This window comes from Heterocephalus glaber, unplaced genomic scaffold, assembly GCF_053883595.1.
Source record: "Heterocephalus glaber isolate CG9 unplaced genomic scaffold, H.glaber_assembly_v1.0 deba00001688, whole genome shotgun sequence".
Taxonomy (NCBI): domain Eukaryota; kingdom Metazoa; phylum Chordata; class Mammalia; order Rodentia; family Bathyergidae; genus Heterocephalus; species Heterocephalus glaber.
In genome coordinates this window covers 3,390,625-3,405,985 of record NW_028258413.1, presented here as the reverse complement: position 1 = coordinate 3,405,985, position 15,361 = coordinate 3,390,625, and the positions used below count along the sequence as shown (strand labels likewise).

The 15,361-nt window shown below is 44.8% G+C and overlaps 1 protein-coding gene across 1 annotated transcript in view; it reads right to left on the bottom strand.

Moving 5' to 3' along the window:
* The window catches only part of Col25a1 (collagen type XXV alpha 1 chain), a 401,020-nt gene that overhangs the window by 101,952 nt on the left and 283,707 nt on the right, over window positions 1-15,361 (bottom strand). Inside the window, exons 8-10 of the mRNA XM_021245429.2 lie at window positions 4,233-4,304; window positions 3,475-3,582; window positions 1,153-1,188 (exon numbers count right to left, since the gene is read on the bottom strand). Of these exons, the coding sequence (XP_021101088.2) occupies window positions 1,153-1,188; window positions 3,475-3,582; window positions 4,233-4,304 (216 nt within the window). The remainder of the gene's footprint in view (window positions 1-1,152; window positions 1,189-3,474; window positions 3,583-4,232; window positions 4,305-15,361) is intronic.

Genomic DNA, 15,361 nt, shown 5'->3' with positions numbered 1-15,361 from the left:
TGCAGCTCAGTGGGGAGGATGTACTTAGCATGTGCAAGGCCCTGCCTCAATTTTCAGCATCAAAAATATAGCAAAACCCCAAAACAACAATAACAACCACCCACAATACCCCAAGAAACTAGCAATCGTAGGAAATGGGATTATGTTGCTGTTCATGTAGTACATCCCCAAGAGTATATGTAAATTCAAGGGAGGTAAGACTACGGTGTTTAGAACAATGCCCGTCTTGGTTCAGAACGCTGCACACCAGGAGGCGTCAGGGTCGGAAGACCGAGCCAGTGACAAACCTGAGCTGGAGGGAGATGAACAAGCTTCCCGAAATCCAGACAGGTCTCCACGCGAGAGGGAACGGGAGGAAAACATTCCGACAGTTTTCCAGGAAGGAAATGACAGGTGCTTGCGACTGCTTAAGGCAATTCCTACCGTAGTTTTCCAAGAATCCTTCGTGCTTAAGTGACTTGTAATACTGGGAGTCAGGGCTGCACTTCTCCTGACGTTACCACTGACGACACGTTTTTTCTTTTTCCTTTCTTTTAAAAAACTTCATGATAGTCCCCGGAATGATGGATGTCAACATCCATCCTGATTGTAGCGCACAGGCACCGGGGCCTCAGGGTGGCGGCGAGATACCGCCCTGAGTTCACCCTCCAGGGGCTTGGCTGGCAGCCAGGCGCGCAGTGGGGGCGGCGCTTTTGTGCTGCGTTTACTAGCGCCTCGCAGGGTACGCATCTCCTGCCCCCGCAGGACGCGAGCCACGCATTAGGCAGCAGACTGCAGATCGGCGCCCTGGCCAGCGTGAGGCCCTCTGGCGTGGGCAGAGATGGCCCGTGCCTCCCGAGTGGAGGAAGCGACTCCGGTAAGGGTCTTCACACCCTCGCATCTCCTCACCGCAGAGCCCCTGGCCTTCCGTGGCCCCCTTGCCCTGTCTGCACCGGACCTTCCGGTCCTCCCGCATCACTCCTGACACACGTGTGGTCCTGTGGCCCCCGTGGGCAGCAGAGAGGCCACACCACGCTTCCTTTCATCAGTTTCCACATTTCTGTTCCGGCTCACACAACAGATGCGATTGTCGCTTATTAGCTCAACTAGGGTCTTTAATACCCCGAGCTTCCATCATTTTTAGCATTGAAAAATGTAAATCAAGATACTTGCCATTAAGCCTTGTTCTCCGGGCTTCCCTGGTTCACCCTTAAAAAAAGAACAGGGATAATGTTAGTAATTATTTTCTTTTTCCTAGCACTCCCCACAACCCACAAATAAGTACTTTAAAAAGATGAAATAAAAGAACGCACATGGTACAGAATTTAAAGAGATCTGCTGTCCTTTTTTCAAATACATTTAGTAGATATCTTAGGATTTAATAAAGTCAGTCTATTCATGTATTTCTATTGGTAGCTGTTTGCAACACATGACCATTACACGCGTCCTGGGGAACTGGTCCACGTCTGCATCCCCCCTTAGTGTCACTTCCCCTCCCTCCCTGCCTCTGTCCCAGGACCTCTCCCCAGCTCCACCACGCCCGGCCCCCTGCTTCCTATCATCGAGGACACGGCCACGTCCTGGTTACAGTGACATAAAGATGACAGCGTGCATCTTCCCTATGAGAACTCATAAGTTTCGATGGAGGACACAGCCAATTGCTCTTAGGTGGGAATTATATAACAAAATGTGCATGGATTCGTTTTAAACCTTGGGCCTTATGAATCAGTAATGGTTGAAGTGCCTTGTTTTATTAAAATCGATACAGAGGGCTGGGGATTTAGCTCAGTGGTTCTGGTGCCTGCTGTGCAAGCCCAAGGTCCCGAGTTTGATATCCGGTACCAAAAAAAACAACCAAAAAACCCCCTAAAATCGATACACAAAAATCTGTTCTACCACTATCATTTTCTAATTCTCAGATCAAAATTGAATCATGTTTTATTGCCACATTATTATATGACAGTCCTGGGCTACAGACATTTGACTGCAAACCTGTGTTTGGAAAGCCAACATATGCAGCCATTGCTGGTGGTCTCAGATTATTTTTACAAAAAAATCTTTCTAGCAGTTATGACAACATGTATAAATTAATTCAAAGACTATAAATTAAGTTCAAATTATATTTACGAATCTCTTTTTAAAAAGTCAATTTGTTCTTTGTGTAAAAAACCCTACTTCTTAAATGAATAAACTATAGTGATGTTTTTGGATTTTTTTGTCACACCTTACCTTTATCTCTGTTTCTTAAAAATAATTTCTACCTTAAATTAGATTTCTGTTATTGTATACAATACTCAATGATATGAATAGTTTTGTAGCATCAAAATGCTTTTAACCAGTTTAAAGAGACTCCACTAACAACTAGCAATCAATGAGAGTGCTTGAAATATCCCCAAATCCATGAACCTCTCTATCCTCAGTGGTATCACCCGTGGAAATGCTGAGATACAAGCAGACAGTTTTGGGATTAAACCACTGTGTTGGAGGTCCAGGGAAAGTGTTCCCAATAGCTACTCATATGCAGAGTCCATTCTTCCTCTCCTGCGAGCCAATGCCCAGCAGGGAGAGGGGCTTCTAACAAGGTTACCTCAGCACAGTCTAACTATCTTACACTCTGACAAAGAGGATCACTCTTTGAAAACAAAATATAGCTATATGCGTTATACAATGGAAAGAAAAAATACTAGAGCATTAATGATTGTGGCTGATTTGTTTTGAATTTATTTTTAAAATTTTCTACTTTGTGGACAAAATTTTCATAACTTTTGTGGTATAAAAGCAATAAAATAATTTAAATTAAAGGAATACACTCAATAAAACAATTCAGTAATAAGCCCTAATTTCTAGTCCCAAAGTCATAATACTAATCTACTTTTTAATTTTCATATATATTTTTTTAAACTGTTGGTTTGCCTCTATGAACCATTTATCTACTGTCCTGTACTTTGACACTTGACTTAGTAACTAAGCACTGAGAGCATTTTGATTGATGTCTATTAATAAGGCTTATATGCTAGGGACAAGTGCTATTAAAATCATAACCAGTGATATTTTAACCATTAATTTTACTGTTCTTATTAGCTTTTTTCGGGTCAAGTTATGTGCAAGGAATTAAATATTAGAAAACTTTGCCTTTGCATTCCATAAATAGTATGAAACTTTGTTGTATTTGCTGTGGACCTCAGCAACTTGTCAGCCTCCCACTGCCTTTTCCAGTTATCTTTCCCAACACCCCAGGCCTGAGCCCACCCTGAGCCAGATGTGGGAAGGGGGTCCTCAGACCACAAGTGCTTCAGACTCACCTGTGCAGGTCCTTGGGGTTCCCGATGGATGGCGGGAAAGTGGCACACTGCTGGCAGTGCCCTGCGATGCTCAGAGACTCCCCTGTCACCCCACTGCCCTCTGCACCCCTGCACGCCTCACCCTAGGCTGGACAGCCCCTCGCCACCCTGCCAGTCCTGCTTCCCTCGACAGCAGGGTCCCAAAGCCACTCACAGGCACTCCTGGTATCCCTCGGGGGCCGTCCTTCCCGGTGTCCCCAGGGGGCCCTCTGGGACCTGGAGGGCCCGGGGGTCCCGGGGGCCCTGCCTGGCCTTGGTCACCCTGCAATGGAGAAGGGAACAGACAACAATAATCAGGAAAGATTAATCCCCAGGTCTTCTTTTTGACACTTTGAATTCCCATTATCTAATCCACGTTTATACCCCGAGGAGCCAGAGCCACCAGAAATCAAGCCTGCAGGCAATTTACCTGCCAGCAGGGAACAAATAAATATTCATGCTGGGCAAGCGATGAGATGCTATTACAGCCAAAGCAGCCCCAGTGCAGGCCCGGTCAGAAACTTTGTATAACTTAATCTACCGCAATACTGAGTTCTAGTCACTGCTTAACAAATGGCTGCATTTGTAGCTCAACAAATATATTTACATTTCATAACCAACAAAATTAAGCAGAGGAGGCTCCTGGCAGATTGTGTAATAATTGATAAGTAACCAAAGCTCGAGAGATTAGAAATAGGATCTATTACTAGTTAGAAGTTAAGATTTTTAAAATTTAAAATTTTGATGTCTCTTTAATTTGGTACTTTCGTATACGTTTCAAATGCAGCTCATCAAATAAAAATTTATTCTAAGATATTTACAAATAAAGACACCCCCAACCCCACCCCACCCAGGAGGTAAACAGTGAAGCAACAGCACCCGGAGCAATAACGAATGTAAGAAGAATCAGACTCCAGCCAGAGGAAGCACTACCTTAATCAGGCGGCGTTTAATGAGCTGCTGATCAGCAGAGAGAAAGCCATGATTGATTTTAGGAAACACCATCTGATCAGTCAGGTGAGGTCAAAGGTTGAAGTTCAGAGGTGAGAGAGTTGAAGAATAGACATCAGAAGGCCCCGAGAAAGAAATAGAGACACGCATTAGATTACAGCAAGCGGAACCGGCACTGTCTGGGTCCGACCCGCGGCTCTTCCGAAGGAACCGGGACCCTGGAATGCCAGGGGGAGGCCGACTTCGGTTGGAAAGCGGCCCTTCTCGGACCCGTGCTACACATGGTGTCGGCCCCACTCCCGGAGGAGCTGAGCTGGGCAGGCCTGGGCCCGAGCAGAGTCGCCACAGCCAGGGCCAGTTCCGTGTCCACCAGCCCGCGGCCAGCACACAGGGGCGCGAGCCCGCCTGCCGTGGGTGGCGCCGAGGCCCGGCTGCCTCGCTCCGGGGAGTCCAGGGGTCCTCCGGCCTCTGACGGCGGCGGCGGCTCTCGCTCCCCGGGGGCTGACCGCGGGCCGGACCGCGGGCCGCGCGACCACAAACCTTGACGGTGAGGATCTGGTTGCTGTGCAGGGCGGCGACCGTGGGGAAGCCGGGCAGGCCCTAGGGACAGCCAGCGCCAAAACACACAGCGTCACGACCGGGGACAGCGACACCAGCGCAGCCCAGCGCCCCCTCCCGGCTGGGCAGAGGAGCCACCCTGCCGCGGCCTACGGGAGGGACAGCCGACCCGCAGCCTGCACGCCCCGGAGCGCAGTCTGTCCTCAGCAGTGTGAGCACAGAGCGCAGGCCGCTGCCACACCGGGTCCCGTGGGCGACTCACAACACACAACACGCGTGTTGTTTTGTGGACACCAACAGTGAACCCACTTTGGCTGTTAGATCAGAATAAACTAAATGGTTCCCAAACAGCCTTCCCACCCGCATAACCCAGTTTCTCTGGTCACCCCGTGACTCGCGAGCCACGGGGATGTGCCTCGGGCTTCTGTGGCTTCCTTCCTGTTGGTCCCCTCTTCTCACCCAATTCTATTTTGAGGACAGTTTTTAGGAAAAGCCAGAAAGCTTCCAGGGTTTTAATTTTATTCGTTCTGTGGATATTTTTCTTACTTTTCCCCATGTGAGGGAAGACATGCTTTTTTTTGTTTTAAAGAGAGCCAATAAAATCAGGTTTGTCGTATGAAGACTTTTTTTTTTTTTTAGCCCTAATGCCTTTCATTCTTGTTCTATAGCATTATGACTTTTCAGGAAGCAAGTCAGAGGAAATCGTCTACCTCTGACCAAATCCGCTCTGATAAGGCTATTAAGTGGCTGGGTAGTTTTGAAGTGACCTGTGTCCTTCTCTTCTAAGAGTCTTCTAAACACAGACTCTACACAAACTCAGGAATACTACAAGTTGGAAAACAGATGTGTACAATTTGCTTTTGTTTTACTATGGAATATGAGTTTAAAATGTTATTAGATGGTGATGTGCCAGCGTCTTTCCATCTGCGACTCATTAGCCCTATATTACACAGTCCGAATTTTATACATAAACCTCATATTTATGTAACAAAGAACAAAAACAGATACAAACAAGACGTCTATGAGGGATCAGAATCATGATTAGTGGTGATAAATCATAATGTCACTTGAGACACGATTATCTAACAAAATAATTTTAAATTAAAATCTTTTAACAGCACACATGGTAGGCCTTACAAATGTTTTGAAATTTAAATGTCTAAGTAAGTCACTTCTTGTACTTACATTTGAGCATGACCAGGTTGCTGTGTCAACATATTTTTAAAATGCACACCCAAATAAAAATACTAAGTTTTACAGTTTTTTTGGCTTTTTTTTATTAATGAGTTCCACTTTGGCAGATTCTGACATGCACATAATATAGTTGATCATTTTTACCCTGCTTGGTTTGGGTTCTAAAGAGGGAGATGGATGTGTAATTCTCAGTTCAGATGGTTCCTTCCCTGCAACTGGAACTCTACCTGACCAGCTCTGTCCACGCCTGTCTTTATTCCTCCGTCAGCCTCACTGTGAAAATGCTGCCAGCTAGCTGCTTACAGGGCCGCTTTGCAGGTCTCATAAAGGACTTCATATGTTTCACGTAGCAAAGGAAAAATACAGACAGCCAGAAGGATTCATTTCAATTTCAACCAAAGTCCCTTGGTGTGGGCTGCGACAACCTAACACCCTGAGCTGTTCCGAGTGGGGAAGTAACCCCAAGGGCACAGCCAGTGTCCCAGGGCACGGCTAGGGCAATAACCGACACGGCACATTTTCCCAGAAAGTCCATTTTTAGGGTGAATAATTTTAAACATTTTTATGTAAAGTAAGCCATACATTCCGGGGTGGAATACAAATCTGCATGCATTTTAAAATAGCATCATTTGATGGGGATACCTCCAGCTCATAGGTAGACCCTGTGTGTTGCTTGCAGAGTTAATTTGAAAAGGCTGGTGCCGAGTATTTATCTTCAGGACACAGCTTCCTATGGCTATAAACTGCTAGGCTCTTCATATAGAGAATTCACTTTTTCATTAACTATGCAACCCCCCCTCCAGTATCATTAGTCATAGTCCTTTCTAAATAAATAAAATGGACATATTTCACATGGTTTCACATCTCAGAAAACTTGCCTGGTACACAGATGGTCAGAGTGGGTGTGGAAAAAAATGTGTCTCTTAAAAAACATGGAGAAATGATCCAGAAGAAGCTGAAATACTGAAATCATTTGCACGCACTTTCACCCCAAAATATTTTGCATTCTAAAGGAACTAGATGTACAAGTGTGTAATATGCACTACCTTACACAGCCCACGTTCTTACCCGAGAGCATAGAGGCTCACAACAATGTCATAAAACCTCCAGGCACTCTGTGTAGGAGGTAACCAATTCAAGGTCAGGGTTTTTCATTATTTGAAGGAGGCTATATCCCTTTTTATTACCTCCTAGAAGGAAAGGTGCATGTGTACCCAAAAAGAATATTGAATAATTCATAAGAACTGGTTCTATTTAGGGCCCATAAATCCAAGCTGTTATTGTCATTTCTACTGTACACTCAGTAATGATGAGTGTTATACAGTTACATTACAGTGAGAAAACTGTGTTTTGTTAAAAGCACTCAATAAGGCAAGATAGAGATAGAAATGTAACCCTTGACTTCTAATTCTAGACTTCGTCTTTATGCAATTTATGAATTTATGATTATTTTGTTCTACTTGTTTTAGAGTTTAAATATTAGCAAGCTTAAAAACTAAGACTCAGAAACATAAGAAGTGTTTGTTGAGTGCCTTCCGTGTGGCATTTGCTGTGTTAGGCCCCGGGGTCTGCATGGTGAGCAGGATTCCAAGCTCACAGTGTGTAACATCTAGTGGCGAGAGAGGGGAGAGGAAGCAGGCAGTAGCCATACCAAGCGACAAGCACTATGATGGTGAACTTGGCTGCAAAGGCAACTAGCTGTGCACCCAGCACTGGGGAAACGCCCGAGCCAGGTGAACTTGGTGCCTAGCTTGGTACACCAAGACTCAGATTGAAGACAGAGATGCTAGATGTTGCTACAACAGCTTCATTGCAGGACTGTGTCTAGGACTCTGAGGGACAAACTGGCCTTCCAGCATTACCAAGACCAAGTTCTCCAGACCTGCACCTTTGCTAGGAACCCAGGGAAGATAAGCAGGGACCGGTCCTCGTGCCCAGCCTGAGCTGTGGAGGGATGGCAGGGAGTTACCAGAGGAAGGCGGTGCTAACACAGGCCATGTCACAGATGACGAATTCAGTGCAGGATCTGCTCGAATTGTGCTGTCCACGGATGTCAAGAGGCAGCAGATGAAAGAGGAGAGGTAAAATCAGAAGTCGAATGACTGTATGAAGTCATCCGGGGAGGACAAAGGGATGAGCAGAGGAAGAGGCAACTGCCAGGAGGATTCTACAGAGCTGTGCCAGAAACAGGAGGAAGGCAAACTTTTTTCAGAAAGAAATGATATGGGGAAATTACTCAAAATGACAGATACAGACTTGTTTATTGCTTTATTATGCTGCATGAGTGCATATAAATGGCCCGCAGTGGCAAGAGGCTGAGGGTGGCCAATGTCACTGGAAACAGAGGCTCATTAATAAGCACAAGGCAGTGTAGCCGGGACCATACAGGTATGGGAAACAGTGAAGACTTATTTTAATCATGAAGGGCCAAGGCACCTCAACAGCAAATCTGGTGGGAAGAAAACAATGTACTGTGCTAGGAAATAAAAATCTTCATGCTTGTCCATAATGTCCACGATCGTGATTCTGTTTGCTCAAAATATATCATGCATTACAACATAACCATTACAGTGGGCACGTGTGCAGGATAAAGACAAATATTCCTGGAAGCTGATCAAATGATTTCTAGTGAAGAGAGACCAGATGGGGAATATAATAATAGAATATGAAAATATTTAGGTAAAAGAATCACTTTAGTTTAACAGCAGGAACTGTTAGGAGGCTAAAAGAAAAAAGTTTGCTGCTAAATCGTTCCATATTTCAGTAGATACTATAATCTCTGTGTCTGAAGAGAAAAATCACCCGTACAAGGCTAAGTAGCTAAGAAAATCCTCTCACTAAACAACATGAGAAACAGAGCCTGTGAAAATCAGAATTTATAACTTATGGAAAAAGATTAACTTATAGAAATATTAATTATGGAAAAAAGTGTTACCTGGTTGTTGTATATAATATTTTCAAGTTGCTCAGAAAACCCAAGTTTTGTATATATTCTAAGTCCCTTTCTGTTATGTTCTACCATAACTGTTAACCCAAGTCACTGCAGTATGTCTTTTTGATAAATGTGAATTTCACAAACTGTTTCAAAGAGAGAACAATGTAATCCCTATACTGGCAATTGTCATTGAATACCCACATAGCTACTAAAATGCTAAGTAAAGATAAATTACAAAATATCTGTGTGGATAAGAAAGATGGCAGATGAATTCTAACACCGGCAAGTGCAAAGTGTAAGAAAAATTGTCCAAGCTACACTCACAGGGCGGAAGGCTCTACTTGTCTTTTAAGGGTTTCCCACGGTTATTGAAAAGCATTTCCTAATGACATGCAGCTAAGAGAGATCAAAAAACCATGCAACCCTAGGAAAAGAAGTAGGGGTCTTGAAGGAGGATTGTTCTGGCCTGAGGGAACCGGAGAAGGGCAGACAGAGAGTACGGGGGAGAAAAACAAAGCAGCCTTATAGTCTGAGAAGGTGAACAAAACAAAATTTGTATAAATTTTTGTATCAGTCACTTTCCTGCCCCTGAGACATACTACCCAACATCTGAAACTTAAAGGAGCAGAGGCTTATTTGACTCAGGTTCCAGGGGCTTTGGTCCGTGGCCAGCTGGCTCCAAGGCAGAAAGGCAGGGTGGAGGAGCTGCTCACCCCATGGCAGCCAGGAAGCAGCGAGTGGGGAAGCCAGGGACAACAATGCACCTCCCAGGCCACCTCCACTGGGCCCCACCTCCTACAGCACATCCAGCCCTTAGGAGCCCACTGATGAGCGCAGCACCCCGACCCACTCACCTTCCAAAACTCCACCTTCGAATGCACAAGACTTTCGGGGGGGCATTTTATATCTGAACCACAACAATGTTATTCCCAGATCTGAGATATCCTCTCTAAATAAGCATCCAGAGAACAATCTGGTCTTAGGGATTTAAAATAATAGATGGTGACAGCAATAACAGCAGCCGACACTCACGACAGGCATTATTCTATCAGCCGTATAAATACTAATGCTTTTCATCCTCCCATCAACCATGAGGGATCTGAGGGACAAAGAGGTTAAGGGTTTTGCCCACCTATGAGGCAACATCAGGATCAGGATTCCCCTACTGCTCATGAGCTCCAGACTCTACGTTCTTAACCATTATGTTTTCCATAAATACTTTATAGTCCTTTGCTTAGAAAAATAAGCAAGACAGACCTTACCCTGGGTCTCCTGCAGCTTTGAGCATAAGCAAAAAGGCAGACACCGAACAAGCAACTGCAAACGTGGCTGGTATCTCCTCTAAAAACTGCCCATTCTCTTTCTACTTACTTGACCTCCTTTCCCCAGTCACGCTCTTAGCTGACCCTCTGCTTACTGCCTCACGTGAGGTGCAGGGAGGCAGAGTGCAGAACAAAACTTGTCTGGCATTTCTAGCGTGAAAAGCAGAAAGACAATCTTCTCAACTGGAAGAGAAGATGATCTGCGCCCCAAGAGCAGAGGAAACTCCTGTCCTGCTTCCCAGCAGCGTTCCCAGGAAGCCAGCAGTACCTCCAGAAGCAATGTCTAGAAGACACGTCAGATGACAGCACCGTGAGCAGCGTGTGGGAGACTTAAGAGCGGGAGAGATGGGGCGGACCAGTCCAGCCACCCCGCCACCTGCACTGCTAACTGTGCAGACTGAAAACTGGGGGCTGTGAAACACCCTGCAGCAGGGGGGAAATGGGGAAACCCCAAGCAGGCAGATGCTGTTGTGGTCAGCTCAGAAGAGTGGAGGCTCAGATTCAGAAACCCGCTTATTAGAGAAAATTAAGTCAGATTTCTGAGTCTTTGGATTGAGATCTGTAACTCTAAAGTATGGATGATGACTGTGAACAAAACTAGAACTGAGAGGGCCTGGAAAGGGGACCTAAGCAGCTCAGGTGGGCAGGGAGGTGACAGTAAGTGGGGACCTGGCCGCCTTTTAGGGGCCCTGGCACTTTTCCTTCACCTAGGATCGTCAGGAGGAACACGAGGCCCAAAGAGAAAACATCTTTCCCTTTCTGAAGATGCACCCGACCTACCCGTGGTAGATGGGATTGAGGCCCAGTTCGAGCCACTCCCCCTTGAGGCCAGGCTGTCAGGCAAGGCCGGGACAGAGGCCATGGCTCTAGGTTGTGGGGTTCCGGTGGAGGGTCAGAGCGATGAACAGGACTCTTTCATGTACCAGCACCTCCTGCGCGCATGCCTCGGTCCAGGTGCAGTGAAAGGGGTTGCAGGGGTTCAAGCCCGGCGGAAAGGGAGAGGTGTTTCACGAACATCAGTCCAGGTGGAAAACATTCCGCATTTGTGCTCTGACGGGCAGGCAGCACCTAAGCACTTTCCGCCTGGGAAGAGGGGCGAGGCTCCCGGAGTGGTGGGTCGTGAGGGGTGAGGTGAACAGGAGGGCGACACCGGAAGTGCTTGTGGACTCAGAGGCAGCTACCCCAGTGTGAAGTGCTCTAAGCTCCCAACACCGACTGGAGCCAAAGCGCACGTTTCCTAGGAAACAGCACGGAGACTGCGGCCACAGCTCTTAAGGTGCTGAGAGGCGGGGAGTACTGGGCAGCCACGAACACTGCTCCACGATGAAGGTGCCATCCACACGTGGGCTTAAGGAGGACAACCCTAGCAAGCCTGAAGGTCAGATGACAAAACAAGAGCCAGCCTGTGACTTATCTGCTATCCCCAAGTCCAAAGTCTCAGAGGAGAAAATGTTTTCTATAAGTTTACAATTTTTTAAGTTTGTAGCAAACTTATGTGGGGACAAAAACTTCTGAACAGATGCGGGGCTCTTTCTGTCCCCAACAACCCTTCACGGTGTGACGACGTAGGCAGGTGTCCCACTGCGAGGTCTGATGGTGCAGCGGCAGCGTCTTGGCCCTCGAAGGCTGTTAAACAGGACGCAGTCGGTGCGGGAGCAACATTAGCTTCTGGCTTCCTAGAAAACTAAATTCTCAAACACAGCTGACCCCAAGGGCTGCAAGATGCGATAGGAACCTTGTCCAAAGTTGATGGTAAAGGGCCCTTAATGGGATAAATGATTACAGAAAAAGTGGTAAACGTTAAGTTTAAGGCAAAGCATTTGTCAATACTGGTGGGACTGGAAGTGCCCCAGTGTGAGTATGTGCCTAAACGGATGATAGAACTTATGTAAGTTTTTGGCAATTAAAAATACATTATATTTTGACATGGTCTACAGAACTAGCTGGATCAATTTTTGTCTGGTACATATCTTTTAACTGTTTTTATAAATAAGCTCATTTATAATTAGCATATTGTTTTGCAAGTAAATGAAAAAGAAAACCTGTGAAAATTTTGTCTTTTTATGAAAAAAACTTCTCCAAAGGCCTTGTTTGGAATGCCCATTTGATTACCAAACACTGCCTCATAATTTGCTTAAATCTCCCTTTTAAAAAATCCAAAAGCAAGTCAGGCATGGTGGCACATGCCCATAACCCTAGCACTCAGGAGGCTGAGGCAGGAGGATGGCCATGAGTTTGAGGCCAGCCTGGGCTACATAGCGAGTTCAAGTTAGCCTGAAAGACAGTGAGATCTTGTCTCAAAAAACAAAACAAAACAAAACAAAACACCCCAAAAGCAAACTTTAACTCAGCCTTCTCTGAATTTTATGCAGACTGCATTTGAAATTAAATTTTTGAGTTGAGGCCTTCCAATAATAATTTTTCAGTTCTCATGGAATTTTCTAACATGATAGGAAATCACAACAGTGTGCAATACAATATTTTGCAATGATATTTGCATAAAACCCACGGTCCACTCAGCTGTCTGTCCAAAGACTCCACTCCACTTGAACGGACCTACCCTTCTCCGACAGGAAGGGCTGCATCTGCAGAGAAGGTGCAGGCTCAAGAGCACGGGGCTTCATTAGCCAACAGAGCACTGGATACTGAGTGAAAATAGGCATTCGTCCAGTTGTCCATGAGAAAAGCTCAACTTCTCGTTTTTCATGCCAAAGTGTCCTGCTGTCCCCTAAACAGTCAATAAGTGTTCTGGCTTGGTGGGTAGTGGCTAACCTTCCCTTGCCTGGGGTTAGACGGCGTCCATGCTAAAGTCACTTGGGCCTGTGCGCTGTGGACGGCAGCCTCTTTTCCTGTTCCAGCCGACCCAGTTGACAAAAATGCTGTCAAGGCTCCACGGGACCCAGCTACCAGGGATGGGGAGTTATCCTGGGAAGCTCGCCATCCCCTGAGAGTTTAGCTCCCAGTAAGCGCCTGACAGCCCTCCACGTGCCTGGACTTTTCAAGAGAGATCTTAACAGCAAAGAGGTAATGGGACACTTGGTAAAGTCACCAGAGAGTCGCTTTGCTTGGGGGGTCCTATCTTAGAAACTTTCTCCACCAGTTAGTCTGGTCCCATTTTTTAATATTCTCCTTTGTCTTTCTCCTAATTTTATAGCATTTTCATACAGGCTGTTAAATATAAGAGTAAACTAGTCCACCGTTTGAAGATATTCTTAAAATGTACATGTTTTATAATACAAATTATATGTAGGATGTGCCTAAATCCCCGTAATTACCTTTGATGTCATTTGTGTGTAGTGGGATTCTCTCGGTAACTGCAAGGATGCAGCAGATAACACACAAAAAGAAGCATGTTTGAGACAAGCAGAAATGGGAGGACTTGGCTGAATAGGAGGTGAAGGTTGGGCTGAAAAGAAATGATAATTATTCAGTTGATTTCTGCCACTGGAGAAGGCAGACAAGTGCTGCTACATCTTTTCTTGATTCATGAGAAAACAGAAACTTATCTTCAAAACGATAAAAAGGTCGAATGCTACAGTTTAAATTTAAATACCAGTTACCAATTCAAATTTAATTTAAAACATTTTATAGTCCAAACTAAAATATATGAAGGGTAAGATTTGGACAGAGACCATCCGTTAAAGATCTGTGTTCTTGTGCTTTTGAACACGGAATAATCGCTAGAAGCCGCTGGAGGTCTCTGGCTGAGAGAGGAAACAGCCCTTATCCTCGGCAGCAAAATAAAGGGTTGCAAGTTCTCGCCCCATCAGTGCCATGCTGCACTTCCGAGCCCTGGTTCCTACGTCAGAAACATTTTTAAATACGAGGAGGAAGAAGAACAGAGCAGGTGTAATAAAAAGCAAGTCTCACATTCTGGTAGCGATGGATTTGTTTGGGAGGCGGCTTGTGATTTGAGCTCATATAAAAGAGGCCGCTGTGATCTATGTGAGAAGCGTGGTTACTTTGGGACTCTCAGAACAGAATTTCCTGACGTCTGTGAAATTAAATCTAAACTTTATAATGATATGGGTATTAGAAGTCATAACATGAAATTTCTACATTTTGTTTTTAATTTCATAGTTGTGGTTGATGATGTTGTCATGTAATGAAATGCAGTATATTTTTATATTAAGTTGTACTATACTGTTTAATTTTTAAGTGATATATTTACCTGCAAAACTTACTTGAAATAACCACACCAATAATATTTTTTACCTCTAATTCTTTTAATGGATTCATATTTCAAATACCTAGATGATAACAGACCAGCCAAAACATGTCAAGAGTAAAGATTAAACTGTCTTAGAAAGTTACTGAAAAGTATGGCTCAAATAAGCCTTGTGTGCAATTTTTTTTTGATACCGGGGATCGAACTCGGGACCTTGTGTTTGCAAGGCAGGCAATGGCACCACTGAGCTAAATCCTTGGCCCTATGTGCAATTTTTAATAAGGTCAGTTCTCTATTTAAATGTACTTAATATTCTGTTCATCAAAGGAATTTGCTCACATATACAGAAGCTACATTTTTTTCTTCCTATGATTTCAAAATATCTTTCAAGTGAGCAGATATTAAATGTTTATTTTATTTACCAACAAAAATTTAATGACAGTGTTTTGTGTTTGAATGCATGTGTGCCAAAGAAAAATCTTTTTCTGATATCTTAAGAGATCTAAAAGCAGCAGCCCAATTTACAAAACACAGATGTATTTCACAGATCTTACTTTTATTTTCTTGGATGGGTCTCCAATTTTAGTACCCATAAGAAAGCTTATGTTTTAAGAACCAGGTGTTACCTGGGAGGCTTTGATAAGATCCCTACCAGTTCTATCACTTCATCAGCTACAACACTGATGCCTCCCATATGCGACTAAAAGAAAGTACAAGATGCACGCCTATTATGTTGTTACTGAAAGTTGCCTATTTTGACCTAAAACACTGCCAGCCATTCTCCGGGCATGACACGGGATATTGGGAATTGTGGAACAGGAAGAGGAGAGTAAGTTAGCCTTCCACAGCTCTGGGGCGAAGCTTGATAACATTACACACAACTGGCCTGAAGGCTCATTGTAGTAACTATACAATTGACCATGATCTTGGCTTT